General features: G+C 48.5%; 1 protein-coding gene across 1 annotated transcript in view; it reads right to left on the bottom strand.

Moving 5' to 3' along the window:
• Positions 1–3001: 3001 nt before the first annotated feature.
• ZCCHC17 (zinc finger CCHC-type containing 17) overlaps positions 3002–14262 on the bottom strand; it is a gene marked incomplete at its 5' end in the record, with an annotated part of 15908 nt that continues 4647 nt past the window's right edge. Inside the window, 3 exons of the mRNA XM_035901308.1 lie at positions 3002–3321; positions 12255–12403; positions 13670–13770. Of these exons, the coding sequence (XP_035757201.1) occupies positions 3142–3321; positions 12255–12403; positions 13670–13770 (430 nt within the window). The remainder of the gene's footprint in view (positions 3322–12254; positions 12404–13669; positions 13771–14262) is intronic.

The following is a 14262-nucleotide window of genomic DNA, read 5'->3' as shown; positions in this document are numbered from 1 at the left end:
AGCCCCACAGCTGCCGGCGACGGGGCTGGACCCTGGCGGGGGCTGGACTGGAAAATAGCAGAGAGCTTGGGTAGCCAGGACGCATCCGAGAGGTAGGAATACACTGGTACAGGAATAAGTAATGATACCCTGCTTGTTGTTCTCCATAATACATCTTTTCAAGTTACCTCCTCCTATCTCTACAGTCTCACAGTCACTGTCCCGACACCCGGGGCGGGGAGTTGCCTGCAGGGACATGAAGGGTTGGGCTCCAGCCCACCCAAGCCAAAGGGCCCCAGGGCTGCACTCAGCAAAATCCAGCCAAAGGCCAGCCTGGGGCTAAGCCAGGAGCTGCACCAGTACCCAGGGCCACTCCAACCAATCCCCCACAGCTCCTGGTGAGTCCATGCCCCTTCCTCCTCCGGCTCACAGCAGGGGCCAGGGGCAGCAGGGCTGCAGGGAGCAGGTGAGGCCTTCTCCTGCCCAGCCACCATCCCACCTGGGGATACCTACAGCACTGCAGCTGGCACAGCAACAAATCTATCTGACAGGACAACACGTGGGACTCACCAGAGGAAGAACCTCTAACATCAGCAGTTACTGAGGCCTCCTTTAGAGAAGGGGCTTGCACCAAAGCATTTAAACAAGACGCTACGTCACAATCCCCTTCCTTTCCTCAGAACGGGGAATGTTGGTTTTCGGTGAGAGCAGACCCGTAACTCCTGCTGGGGAGGATGCTCCAGACTTCACAGCCACATATGCAAAAATATTACAGAGCTCAGGAGAAATTACATCACCACTGCACAGGTTCCCAGTAAAGATGCAGCACTACACAGCACATCCCATCACTGAAAGCTTCCCTACGTTATGTCCCAGGGTAAGAGTGCTGAGTACGTGACTCCACCTCCCAAGTTAATCACCCGTGCACCAGATGAAGAGGACAACAGCCAATTCAGCTGGCACCGGGAAGCTGCAGACAAATGTATTTCATCTCATGCCTTGTCCCAGTGACTTTAAAAGAAGTATTGCTGTATTGGTGGCTTGGGTTACTGCTGTGGTTTAACCCCAGCTGGAAGCTCAGCCCCTAGCAGCCACTCACTCACTCCCCTCTGGTGGGATGGGGGAGAAAATTGGAAGAGTACAAGTGAGAAAACTCCTGGGTTGAGATACAGGCAGGTTAATAGGGAAAGCAAAAGCCACGCGCACAACCAAAGCAACACAAGGAATTCATTCCCCACTCCCCATGGGCAGGCGGGTGCTCAGCCATCCCCAGGACAGCCGGGCTCCATCCTGCGGAACGGTGACTTGGGAAGACAAATGCTGTCGTTCCAGATGTCCCCCCCCCGTTTCCTCCTCCTTCCCCCAGCTTTACGTGCTGAGCATGACATCATATGGTGGGGTACCCCTGGGGTCAGTCGGGGTCAGCTGTCCTGGCCACGCCCCCTCCCAGCTCCTTGTGCCCCCCAGCCCAACACTGGTGGGGTGAGAGGCAGAAACGGCCTTGGCTCTGTGTCAGCCCTGCTCGGCAGGAACAAACACATCCCGAGGTTCTCAACACTGTTTTCAGCACAAATCCAAACCACAGCCCCATACCAGCTACTGTGGAGAAAATTAACTCTACCCCAGCCCAGACCAGCACAGGGGGTTAAACCACCAGTGATCCCAGCAGCCCACCTTAGCTGGTTCTCTAAGCTGTGGAAATAAGAGGTGGTTATGGTTAGAAATATGCTTTTCTGGCAGGAATATTAATTTACTCCCACTGCAGCCCTGCCATCAATCATCCGGGATCCAGGCACACTCCATCCTAGCAGGAGCAATCTTTCCACCACCGACCCAGGCAGGTGCTCTCTGCCAAAGCATCAGCTGATGGTGCACACCCGGCAGCAGCCGAGCCAGGAATCAAGGTCATGAGCCCTTTGCATCTGCGTTTGGGAAGGGAACAAGCCCAAAAGGGGGGACTCAGCCATGGGAAACTGGGGCGAGAAGCACTGGAAAGGGCAAAGAACAAGGAGAAGGGGCAGGCAGGCTCCAGCAATGCCGAGTCCTCCTCCCGCTACACCAACAGGCAATCACCAGCCCCACTCCTGCTTCCCTGTAGGGCAGAGGCAGCAACTCTGCTCCCCGCATTTGGCACATCTGCCCCGGCAGGGACAGGCTGCTCCCGGCAGACTTCCCCTGCGGTCACTGCAGTCCAGAGCAACCCTGAACCCGGTGCAGGACAGCCCGGCCCTCTGCCATCCCTTCCCCCTGACCTTCAGCTCCAGTTACAAGATTTATGCTCCAGCTGCTCCTTACCAGAAGGCACCAGGCTTCTCGGAGGTGTTACCTCATCACACACCCCCTTCAGCCCCCAGGGAACCTCTAAAAGCAGCCAGGACTTTCAGAAAAACCCTTTAACGCAGGCCACATCCCCTCCTGCACAGCTAGTCCTATTTTTTCACTGCCCAAGATGAAGTGTGGAATGTATAAAAGACCCAGTACAAAGTACAACTGGAGACCGAAGAGACTTATTTTCCATCACTTACGAAGGCGGCAAACATGCCACAGTTAATGATTACTTAAAATATCTCCACTCCCCCCACTCATTTCTTACTCTTCCACTCCCCGTGTGTTTGCAGACAAAACGAGCGAGGCTGGGGAGGGTTTGGGGACCAAAGCCAAGTGGCTCTGCACTGTTACCAGCCAGGAGGACGCAGCCCCATCGCAGAGCCCAGCAACAAGCACCCCTGTCCCCGAGCGCGGTGTGGGGATGGGCAGGGAGGGCACAGCTGTGCAGCTCCACCTTTTACAGGCAACTGGACCAGGGCTGATGCCATGCAGGCTCAGTGCGGCTAGGCCGCACTGCCTGGGGCAGCTGCCGAGCGCTGGCAGCTTACCCAGCAAAACATGAGGCTATAGGATGATGGGAGAGTTGCTGATGACGGGGTATAATTAGCCAATTTTGGCAGGAGTGCCTACCAGTGGGAGAAAACGGCAGCCTGTGTCCAGGGTAAGACAGAACAACTTATATCAAAGTCACCACCTGTAACACCACATGCCGAGTGTTACTTTTAGGAGAAGGAAACTCCTTGTCCCTGGAGCAAGGGGCACGCCGATTCCACTCCACTGGCTCCTCATGGTGTGCACCAGGGACTCACAACGCCGGTACCCCCGCCTGCCTGCTCAGTCCCGAGGCTTCTTCTTATGCTTCTTTTTCTTCTTCTTCTTCTGTGCCTTGCTGGGCTTCACCGAGTGCTTGGTCCTCTTGCTGGCCAGCTGAGCCTCATCGCTGTCTGAGTCGGAGCTGTCTGAGTCCGAATCGGAGGACGGCTTATTCTTGTGCTTCTTTTTCTTCTTCTTCTCCTAGCAAATGAAGAAAAATAAATAGAAAGCCTTGCACACACGAAAACTGGCACTTGTGCTCACCAGGGCAGCAAGACATTTTCTGTAGTGAATGCCTTACAAGCTGCGACAGGGGCGAGCCTGTCCAACAGGGAAGGTGCACACAGCTCCTGCCCCAGTGAATCAGGATTTAACCATCGCTGCTGGTCCACAGCTGCACTGGGCAGGGTACAGCAAGGGAGTGTCAAAATGTAAATTCAAGCCTGAGAACTGTTAGTCAAATCAGAAGAGAGTCCTTGCCATCCCTCCACGGTCAGAGCTTACTCCATTATTTAAGGCTATTCTTTACTAATCGAGGTTGGCAGGATGAAACCTTTTTGCCAATGAAATGGGCTTATAAATAGCCAGCTGGACATGAGGGCCATCCCTGCTTCCCCACACCATCATCAGCCCACAGACTGCCAGGAAATGAGTGTGGATGCACTGGAGCACTAACGACAACACGCCCTTCTCCTTGCCCGAAAGCCCAAGCCCAAGAAATGCCAGTCAGAGTTCCTCGCAGTCGTCCCTGGAGGGGAGCCAGCATGAGGAAAGCGCCCTTCTGCAAGCAGCAACTCTTTACACAATCTCAAAACAGATTGCACCCTTTCCTGCTCTGGCAGCTTTCCCCCGGCACACAGGCAGAGTCCAGGGGCAGCACTGAGCCTCACGGGGCTGTGTTTCTGCAAAGCCCTGAAGCAACAGCTACACAGAGCTCAAGACCTGATGTGGAGATGCAGAATAAGAACAGCTGGTGCTGGAATAAAGCTTGTAAGGAACTCTGAAAGGGATCTAATCCCTCCATTTTGAGGCATCTGACAGGAACTACCAAGCAGAGATTACTCAGAGATCAGCACCTTCCCCTGGAATCACATTGGGCAGAGCATCCCAAAGCAGATAAAGACTATTTAATGATGCAGTATAGCAATTTGTATACATTTAATTAGAAAGCAGTACTGTGGGAGAGGATCTGATCCGCCTGTGCTGGCAACACACACAGCTCAGCCGCCAGCCCCACTCTGCCCAGTGCTTCACCCCTTTCCAGCAAGGAGCAGGAGGAGAAGGGCTGACCGCAGCTCTCAGGAGCCAGCCATGCCCTCCCAGTGCCCAGGCAGCCTAATGGCACCAAGCCGAGTGCTCCGGGTACCAGGAACACAAGTGGTTCAGAAGGCATCAGCCAGAGTGGTGGGCTCTTGTGCACAAATAAACAAACATCCAAATCTGATCCCAGCACAACTCACCTTTCTAATTCTCTGAAAACCTGCAAAACCATCACACAGATCAACTCTTGGAACAAGACGGAAGACATTTTTTTCAGGTGTATTTTAGGAAGATGCTTTGAAAAAGCAATGCCTGTCCTGCAAAAATGAGGTATTTTCTCTAATGCCCCTTGGTCCTGGGAAGTGAAGGAAAGCAGCATGCAGGTGAGAGGCCTCACAAAAAAGAGTAATTTTAATATTTTGCACAGGCTTAACATAAAGCACTTCAAGATTGCCAAGATCAGTAAGGGCTCCAGCTTTCCATCCAAGCCCAGCAACATTGGCCCCTGAGGAGAATCCACTGACCTCATCCATGTCACATCAATACCAAAGACAGACCTTCCTGTGAAAATGGCTATCGTGAATTTTTCATTCTATTCAAGGACATAAAGAGGACACGAGGAAAGAAGCAGAAGAGGGTTTCATGAAGCAGAGATGGGCCAGCAAGGCAACCCAAGCCCGTGTGATTGCCTGCGATAGGCTTCAACAACACCGGCGAGGAAGGCAACCCAGCTGGCAAAGCCACAGGCCAGCACTGCTGCGGCAAGCAAGCTGCACCTTCCTGGGTGATCCACGTGTGCTCCCTGCTCTGCAACTGAGGCACCCATAAGACTGGGCACAATCTTCCCCAACCTTGCTGCAATCCAGCATCGTTTTCTCTTCCGTAATTTAGCTATGCAGCCAGGTGCCAGCGATACACGCACTACTGCTTGCTGCATGAGATGAGGTTTCATCCGCCAGTCACAGCCCAGCTCCTTTCCCCCTGCACATACTATACTTTATCTTTACTGGACGCATCTCCTGTAGATGGGTGTCACCCTGGGTCTGTAAAAACATTCCCTGCATGAGATGGCACAGCAGCACCACAGCTGGGGGTCAAAGTGAGCTCTCGAAGCAGAGCATGAGCAAGGAGCCATGGCCATGGCACTGCCTCCCATGCTGGCCACCACCTCTGGAGGGCTGAGCTCTCCATTAGCAGAGGTAACGAGTTTGCTGAGCCCACATTAACAGGTGGGAGAAGCCTAGGCCATTCACTTCACTAGACCAGGAAAAGGAGTCTTGGTTAGCCAGACAAAAAGCCATGTTTCCTCCCACCACCACCCTAATTTAAAGAGGTTGAACGACAGCTTGTTTGAAGCACGGCTGCGCACGGGCTTTGGGGAGCAGCACAATAGGAGACCGACGGCGGTCAAATGACAGTCCCAAACATAACACAAACGTGTTTTACATTCCACTGCAGAAGGGAGTGTAATGGGAGAAGCCTGGAGCCCCCAAGCGAACAGCTCCGATTATTTTCTTTGCCAAGAGTGTCCCCAATGACCTCAAGGCCACCCTTGGGCATGCAGAGAGTTTTACTGGGAGAGGCTTGCTGCAAGTCACCCCTGCCTTGGCAGGGCTGTTAGTGCCATGCACTCATTTCATGAGGAAGCAGAAAGCAGCAGCAAGCTCAAGGGCATGGTCATGCCAGTCACAGGACTACAGGCAGGACGAGCCCTCAGGAAGGCCGCCCTCCTTGGTCAGCTGCTGCGGACACCCACAGCCACCCCAGAAGCTAATCCAAGGGAGAGAAAATGAACACATGGTTAGATAAGGGAAGAGTGGCAATTAGCCACAGATACACACGAGGTACCTGTACAAAATCAGAATGATTCGTGTGGGCAAGTATTTCCACCTGCTCCCACACATCCAGGACTGGCCATGGGGACTAAAGGTTTGAACCCAGCGCTGACACTGGTTTTGTGGGTCCGGTGTGAGATACTCCCTGTTCCCTCGGGCATCTGCCAGTGCTGCCTTAGGCCTGTTTGTTACACACCCACCCCACCCATGGGAAAAGAACAACCCTGGCTGGAAATGGGTTGGAAAACATCCACATGAAGAAGACTCAGAAGGAAGCCCAAAACACAGCAGCATGTGCACATTCACCCAGAAGAGTCCAAGCTTAGAAACCAGCATTCATCTCTCTGAAACAGAAGCCAGAAGCAGCTGCTGAGCCCAGCATGAAAAATGAGGCAAAGACAGGGGAAACAAAAAACCAAACCTGTAGTAACTGGCTGTTACATCCTGACCCTGCTTCATCTGCTTAAGCTTGGAGGTGCTCAGGTAGCTCACAAGGCAGGCGAGCACATTAAAGCCAAGCCCATGCTGTATTTACGTATGCGTTAACAGCAAGGGCACAGGGTTGCCGGTAGCCCTCTGGTGTCACCCCCAACCTTCCCCTGAAATGCAAATTGTCTTAAAATAGCCCAGGGAAAAAGCAGTGTCTGAATGCGGAGAGCACAGAGGAGGCTGGGTTCCCCTCTCCTCCCCACAAGACATTTCTTCCATTAGCTTCAGCCACTTCCAGACAAGTGCGGTTTCCACATGAAGATTAATATACTGGCTTAAGGGAAGACAAGCCAAGTCTGTCTACATTTCATTTAAAAACAACATTCTCCTGTAAGAGTGGAAACACAAAAGGTCCAGCTAAAGACATCAGTTTATCATAGACTGTGTGTTGTAGCACCAAATACAGGCTATCAATTAGGGACAACAAAGGAAGGGAGCTAGGAGCTTATTTAATGTGAAACAGAACAAGGCTTTTAGGGAGGTGGAAGAATAAAGACAACGCATGGCTCGGAGCTGAACATCAAGCAGAGTCCTCTGGGACTCCTGGGAAGAGACTGAGATACCTACCAGAGCCTCGGCAGGTACCAGTTTTTTGCAGCTCCACAATAGCACTATGATCATTGATGTCACCCAAAATGTGACAGTCTAAGTTTTCCTGTGGGACAATACCAGACTCACTACAAAGTCCCCTACCCACAGACAAAGGGAGAAGCAAGTTGCAACAGTCTTTAGAAGAAGAGGGTGCTAAAGAGTTAAATCTTCTAGAGAAGGGGATGCAGCAAGGAGAATTTTCTCAAGCTTTTCCAGCCTGGGCACATGGTGAGAAAGTTTGACAAGACCTTAACAACTAACAAAGTTTCATTCCAGAGCTTGGGAAACTTTCTCAGCCTGTGAAGGCTGAAGACGGGACAGGATGTCACGCCAGTTCCTTCAGGATTACAGGGGAAATAAAAGTACACACGTGGACATTGTGCTGGCTGAAAAAAAAAAAAAAAATCCCAAACCAGAAAACCCACCTCCGTTTCCTCTTTTTGGGGGGCTTCTAACAGCAAAAGTGCTCACACCACCACAGAAAGAGTACTTCCAGTGCAGTAATGCAAGCACTAGAGCATTAGCACAACCCAGACTGCAAATTCTGCACAGAGCAAGCCAGCAACAGAAGAGCTTAATGTTTTCTGCAGCAGGAGGCAGGGAAGCTGTGAAATCATTCTGCACAAGCAGCATCCTTAGACCACAAATTTCTTTAAACTCCAGCATCCAGGTACTGGGAGACAAGCACTCTGCTGGTTACCAGTCGACTCACTGTTGTGCAAGCAGGAGTATTTCTCTGGGTTATGGATAGAGAGGGCATTGCAAGGCCAGATTTCTGCCTCCAGCAACAGCAGCAAAGCCCTGCTGCACCCTTGAGCTTCAAACTGGTCTCCTGAACTGACAGCTGTTGATGGCTGCTCAACTCAGCACTCAGGCACACCCAGGCACTCCCCCAGAACTGCAAACACTGCATTTGCATCAATATTTTGGGTGGATTTTGCCCAGGCAGACTCCCCATGTAAAGATGTAGAGCGCTAACAAGTATCAAGACCTGCACTTTAAAGATTCCTTGCACGTCCTGTCTAATTTATGTAGCGATTACGATTCTACCAAAACAGAACAAATTTGCTTCAAAATCTTATAATCTATAAAACCCATGTTGGGAGCTGGCATGCAGAAGAGCAATAGGCTGGGCTACAGCCTGATAGCACTGGTTCTTCTACTGCTCTAGTTATTTTTAAAAAAGCTGACACGAAGAAGAGACCATATTAGCACACCAGGATCTCTCCTGTCCTTTGTAAGGAAAGTTGCTTTAAGAATGTTACAACAGTTCATTCCTTCTAAAGGTATTCGATTTTGAGATAAGAGGGGAGTGTCCAGAACTCTCCAAAAGTTTAAATATTTTTCACCAGACCCTTTGGTGGAGTTATGGTCTCATTCAGAGACTTGACGTCTGTCCTTGTGAAAAATTAGAATGGATTTCTAGATATAGGTCTTTCTGCATCTCCAGAGAGGTGCCAGTATTCCTTCTAGGGTTTTTTAATTCTTAGAGGGGAAAAAAAAAAAAAAAAGAAAAAAGAAAAAAGTGAAATTCCAGCACCCAATTCATTTCCAAACAAGATTCATTATGTAAATCTAAAGGTATTATTGCATCCTTTGTTTGAGGACTCCTCAGAATTAAGCTGATGAGAAGAATCCAATCTATGGTCATTAAATAAATACAGCAAAGTTCAGAAAAGCACAGATAAGGACAAGAACAGAACAGCATAGTGTGTGAAGAGCTGTGCCCTGAGCTAATGCCATTTAATAACTAGTAAAACAAGTACCAGCTACAAGCAAGGGTGGGCTAAGGCTTGATGGACTACAGGTCACTGAACAAATCAAACAATTAAGAAGGTGTGGTTTTTACATGAAGAGACAACATCTGCAAGCAGATTGCCTGGAAATCTTTTACACAACAGGAGAAAGAGCAGCAAAGTCTGCTGAAAAGCCACCACAGGTCACATTTAGTATGCAGTTCCAATGATGGTCACAAAACTATCCCAGGGATAAGTAAGTTAATCAATGTATCTGAGCCGAAGATGGGACACCTTTGTAGAATTCAAATTAATGGGGTTACTCCGGGTGTTGAAACTGCAGATCTTTTCTTGAAAGATACACAGGAGAGAATCAGAAGGGTTAATTTCTTCTCAGCAGGAGCTCAGCACAGACTTGCTGCCGTGTTCCCATAGGAGCTCCTTCACCCTTTGACCCAAAGGGTAAAAGCAAAAGGGTCGCAACCACGTGCCTGCGCATCTGTCAGCGACTCCTCGGAGACAATGATCTCCGGTGAGACAGCACCATCTCCGCTTCTCCCTCAAGTTGCTTATTTTCTCAGGGATTAGAGGAGACAGGACAGTGCTCTCATGTGCAGGATACTAACAGGGTGATCTGTCACAAGAAAGACTTGTGCCCTCAGTCACACCAGAAGCCTGGGCCAGTGCAGAGACTTGAAGCCTCCAGTTGTCTCTTACCCCTGTAAATGCTGTGGGGCTCAGGCAGGAGGGAAGCGAGGAACTGAGGAACCATTGGGAAGGCAAGCTGAGAGAAAAGGGAGCGAGGACCCCGGTATATCTCTGTAAGGAGAGGAGTCTGGGGAGTGAAGAGCTCCTGGGGACTGCAAGGAAGCATCAGATCAAGGAAACAGAAAATGTTGACAACGAACAACCAGAAATGTTAATACCATCGCTACGACACTAAATGGATGCTTGGTAGATAGCAGTTTCCTATCTATTCATTTAAAAATACAAGCTCTCCATTTATGTTACAAACATCAGATGGGATGGGGTCAGCAAGGCAACTGTTAAGAGGTAGACTGAGCTATTTCTACTTTGTGTAAGTCCCCGTGGGGCTCCAGGCAAGCAGGGAAGCTCCCAGACAAGATCACAGCAGGCACTCCAGACAACAAGGGAGCTATTCATTTCGAGGATCCCACATCCTGCCTCTAAAAAGCTCAAAGTTTTATTTTCCAGCACTGGAAAACATCTGAAAACTTTTGATCTCCTCCTTGAGAAGGGAGGAAGATCAAAGGAACAGGCAAGATTTAAAGGAAGGCTGTTAATTCACAGACCCCCCAAAAATTAGTAACAAATTCAGGACAGCGACCCACATATCCTGTAGTCTCAGCCAGGCAAGACTCCACAGGAACTCCCCACCTTGGTGGATGGGCACTGATAGGATAATGAGCTATTTGCACACCTCTTTGCGCGATTTTTCCCCCATACCACTTAAATAGCAGTTACACAAGCCTCTAACAGACAAACCTTCATTGCTGCTACAGAGAAGCAAACCCAAGGTGGGAGAAGCCAGCCCTGCTGCAGTATTACTGATGGCCTGCCCTCACACCGCTCCACACAAGAGAGAACCTGACATCTGGAGTCTGGAAAGGTGAGGGTCGCAGCTGGCCTGGGATCTGGGAGACAACTTGGTTCAATCACATTCAATTTGCTTCCAAGACCAGAATAGAAACAAGATTATGTGCGTTTTCTATCGCAGCATAACAACATGCTGCAGACAAGTCCAAGACATTCATGAATAAGACCCTACGTCGTGGGGAAGCAAAGCACATCTCAGGATGGAACCAGGCTACAGGAGCTACAGTCAAGAGAGATCCCATTCCCACTACTGAAGCGGCTACCCAGAGCACTACTGAGCAAACAAGAACTGCAAACCAAATTAACGCTAACTTCGTTGTGTACTGACTGTAGGGCAGAAACAGGCGTGCAACAGGGCAGGGGCTGACACAAGGAAGGTCACGACACACCTGGCTCTTTACTCTGGTGCTGTCCTCACCTACAACCCCACAAACAGCCCCAGCTACTCCTCGCTGAATTGAGAGCATACCAAAGATCCAGAAGCCACATTACCAGTGAAAAATGTCACTGGAGGTGAGACTCAGCTACCAGTGTCAGTCACTCTGGACTGGTCTGAGTGTTGCCATCAAAACAGACTCCTCCATTCCCTACTGCCAGCAGCTGCAGTCTCTCCTACTTGCACCAGTACTGGTTTAACTCCACAGCGAGACTGGGAGAGCAAAGCCCTCAGAAGTTAGTCCTCACTACGCAATTGCTAACACAGTCCTTGTCCCTCTCCTGTAAACACTAAATCCACCACCTTTTCTCCCTGTTGCCTCTCTCCAGGGATACAGACAGGCCACAGGGCTGGAAAGAGAAAGAAAGGAAAATAAAAAGGGGGCTCTGGAAGTGTAATTAAAAGTTGGATGCCACTTGTGAAGTGGCTGATGAAAGTTTATTTACTGAAGTCTGGTGCTGGAATACTCATTTGCTGTATAAACAGACTGATCACCAAACACTCCTGGGTTTGGATTCAGGTCTCCCCCACGTTTTACACCAGCATGCTCTGAAGCCAGAGTTCAAACACTGGACACAAAAGGTTTCTTACCTCTTGACATTTAGACAAAAATTGCTCTAGAGCCTGGAAATGGAGCATGCTCCTTGTGCAAATACAACCAGCAATTTTCCCCCAGCATGGGCAGATAAGCCTGGCTCACATGGCACTGGCTGGGTCAGGATACTCGCTGTAGCAAGGCAGCAGGGCATTTAGTTCAGACTAAAGAAAGGTGCTATGGCAAGGGTAGTGAGAAAGGAGGGGAAACAGGGTTGTTGGCAAGAATCACAGAAATCCAGGAAACTGAAGCAACTTCTACAGAGCTGCACAAAGACAAAGAAAAAATAATAATCCTTTTCTCACTGTGAGAAATCTCTTTTGAAGACTGTGCATTATAGCACAAAACCATCTTAAAGACTGTTTAACAGGAATAACGGGAGAAAGTATAAGAATTACTTTAAAAGTCTGCAGAGGAGACTCCTGTTTTGCTACAGAATCTGCACAAAACTGAGCCACCTTCTCAGCCCAGAACTGGCAACTCATTACCATGCTGCTACAGTAAACGACAGATGTAACTACACAGAACAAATTATCTGGCTCCCTTTTCCAGGCCAGCAGTAGGGCACCTCGTACCTTTTTCCTTTTTTTTGAAGAATCCTCGGCCACGCTGGTCTTTTTATCTCTTTCATATCCTGCTGCTGCCACCTCCTCTTCCTCCTCTTCTGGAATGAGGCTGTATTTGGTACCTCCAGGCTGCACAAAACACTCCTTTGCAAAATGACCTGTAAAATAGTGTTTGAGGAGCAACCCACCCCCTATTTTTTTTAAACCACTGCATTCCAGACACCTGAAGTACTACCAATTATCTTTTTGTTACTAGTCACACTAAGAGAATCTACATTCTTAGTCCTACCATTTCAGCTAGTTTAACATGCAAATGCAACTCAGGTCATTCTGGGAAGATGAGTCAGGCAACAACTAAGACACTCATGTCTCAATAGGGCAATTGGTAAAAACGTGTCTGTGCAAGGGCCTAAGCAGCATCGAAGAGTGTATGGCAAAGGGAGTAAATTGGTGTGATAGGCACCTGGTAAATCAGACCCCAAAGCCACAGGCAGAGGAAATCAGCTCATTCTGGTTCTGGAGACATCAAAGTTGACCTACTAACAGTTTTAGTGGAAACTGCAGATAGACAGCATCTGCCTGCCTGTTACAAGTAGACACCATCTTTAAAAAGCAGACTGGAAATACGCAGAATCCAGTTTAAGGTATTGGGAATTCTTTAAAATGGTGTTTTGAAGATGGCATATGAAAATGGTATTTTAAAGATGGTTACCTACCACTAAAGAGAATCATATTCATTATTAACCTTCTCCAGCATAGCATTAACTCCAGCTTAACTATTTATCTCTCTGGCTGAATACCGTAAGACAAGAAGGGTGCAACAAAAGCTCCACATACAAAAAACTTTATGCCTCAGCAACTTGCAAAAAGCTACTGAAAAGGCATCACCTAAGCCAACTTCCCATTGCTGTACCAGGCAAAACACAAAAGTTTCACCAAGTTAAAAAAACCCAAACGTTTGTTTTCAGCTCTAAGATACCACTCACAAGCTAACACCATGTTCCCAACAACGGATCCGGGAAGAAATTTCCACTGATAGTTCTTCGGAATGAAATCATCTGCTGAATGCACATGTTAACTTCTTAAAATGGAAAACAGGAATGAAACCTCAGCTACAAAACACGTGAACACAAATACTGCAAGGAGGGAACCTGTACTGAACCTGTACTTGGTAGGAAGGTTCTTCATAGGAAGCTCAAAGGGATGCGATTAAGAAACAAACCTTTAGAAAAGGAGTTCAGCTAAGTCTTTCCTTTTTGTAACAAGTGACAGAAAATGTGGTTCTCCTCTAAGAGACATGCGGAAGCAAAATTCAGTCCTTATACTATGAGACACCTGTCAGTACAATCCTATCTACAGGTCGCTCGCTACCTGGTTAGAACAAGGCTAATTCAAAAGAACAAGACAACACTGCATGAATGTACCTTTGCAACCACATTTCTTGCACACAGTGTTCAAGACAGCTTCAAGCGTGATCTTCTGACCAGTATAGTCTCTGAACGTGCGTTTTTTCCTCTCATCCTGACTGGAAAGAGAGGAACAGTTCCATTTTCAATCCACTCTCATCTATAACCCTGTATATTTACATGGACAGGATCTAAACACAAGTTTTTTCAAATGTTGCTATAAAAGCACCACTTAATCAGCTAAACCAAAGAACGGAGCTGATCAACTGCTCATTAGTATAAACCACGTTGTTAACAGCCTATTACCTGTCATCATCTACTTTTGAGATTAATTGAGCACTCTCTACACGAAGCAGACAAACGTGGGGAGCTGCAGTTACATCCTTTATACTAACATCTATATTATATATGTGAAAATACACACATATACTTGTGCAGCATGAAAATAAATTATATTTGACCTGTAAGACACATTGCAAAAAAAGGTAGACAAAGAAGCTCTGAAACAGCCGAGCAGTTAAGATTTGATTGTGTAGTATGTGAAAGTGCCACAAATGCCCAGCTGGAATGAACAGCCCTTCCAGTACAGCGCACAGCCATCAAAGCAGGCA

This window comes from Egretta garzetta, unplaced genomic scaffold (genome assembly GCF_000687185.1).
Source record: "Egretta garzetta isolate BGI_Z169 unplaced genomic scaffold, ASM68718v1 scaffold368, whole genome shotgun sequence".
NCBI classification, from domain to species: Eukaryota; Metazoa; Chordata; class Aves; order Pelecaniformes; family Ardeidae; genus Egretta; species Egretta garzetta.
Note: the sequence above shows the minus strand (reverse complement) of the source record. Positions and strands in the feature narration are given on the sequence as shown.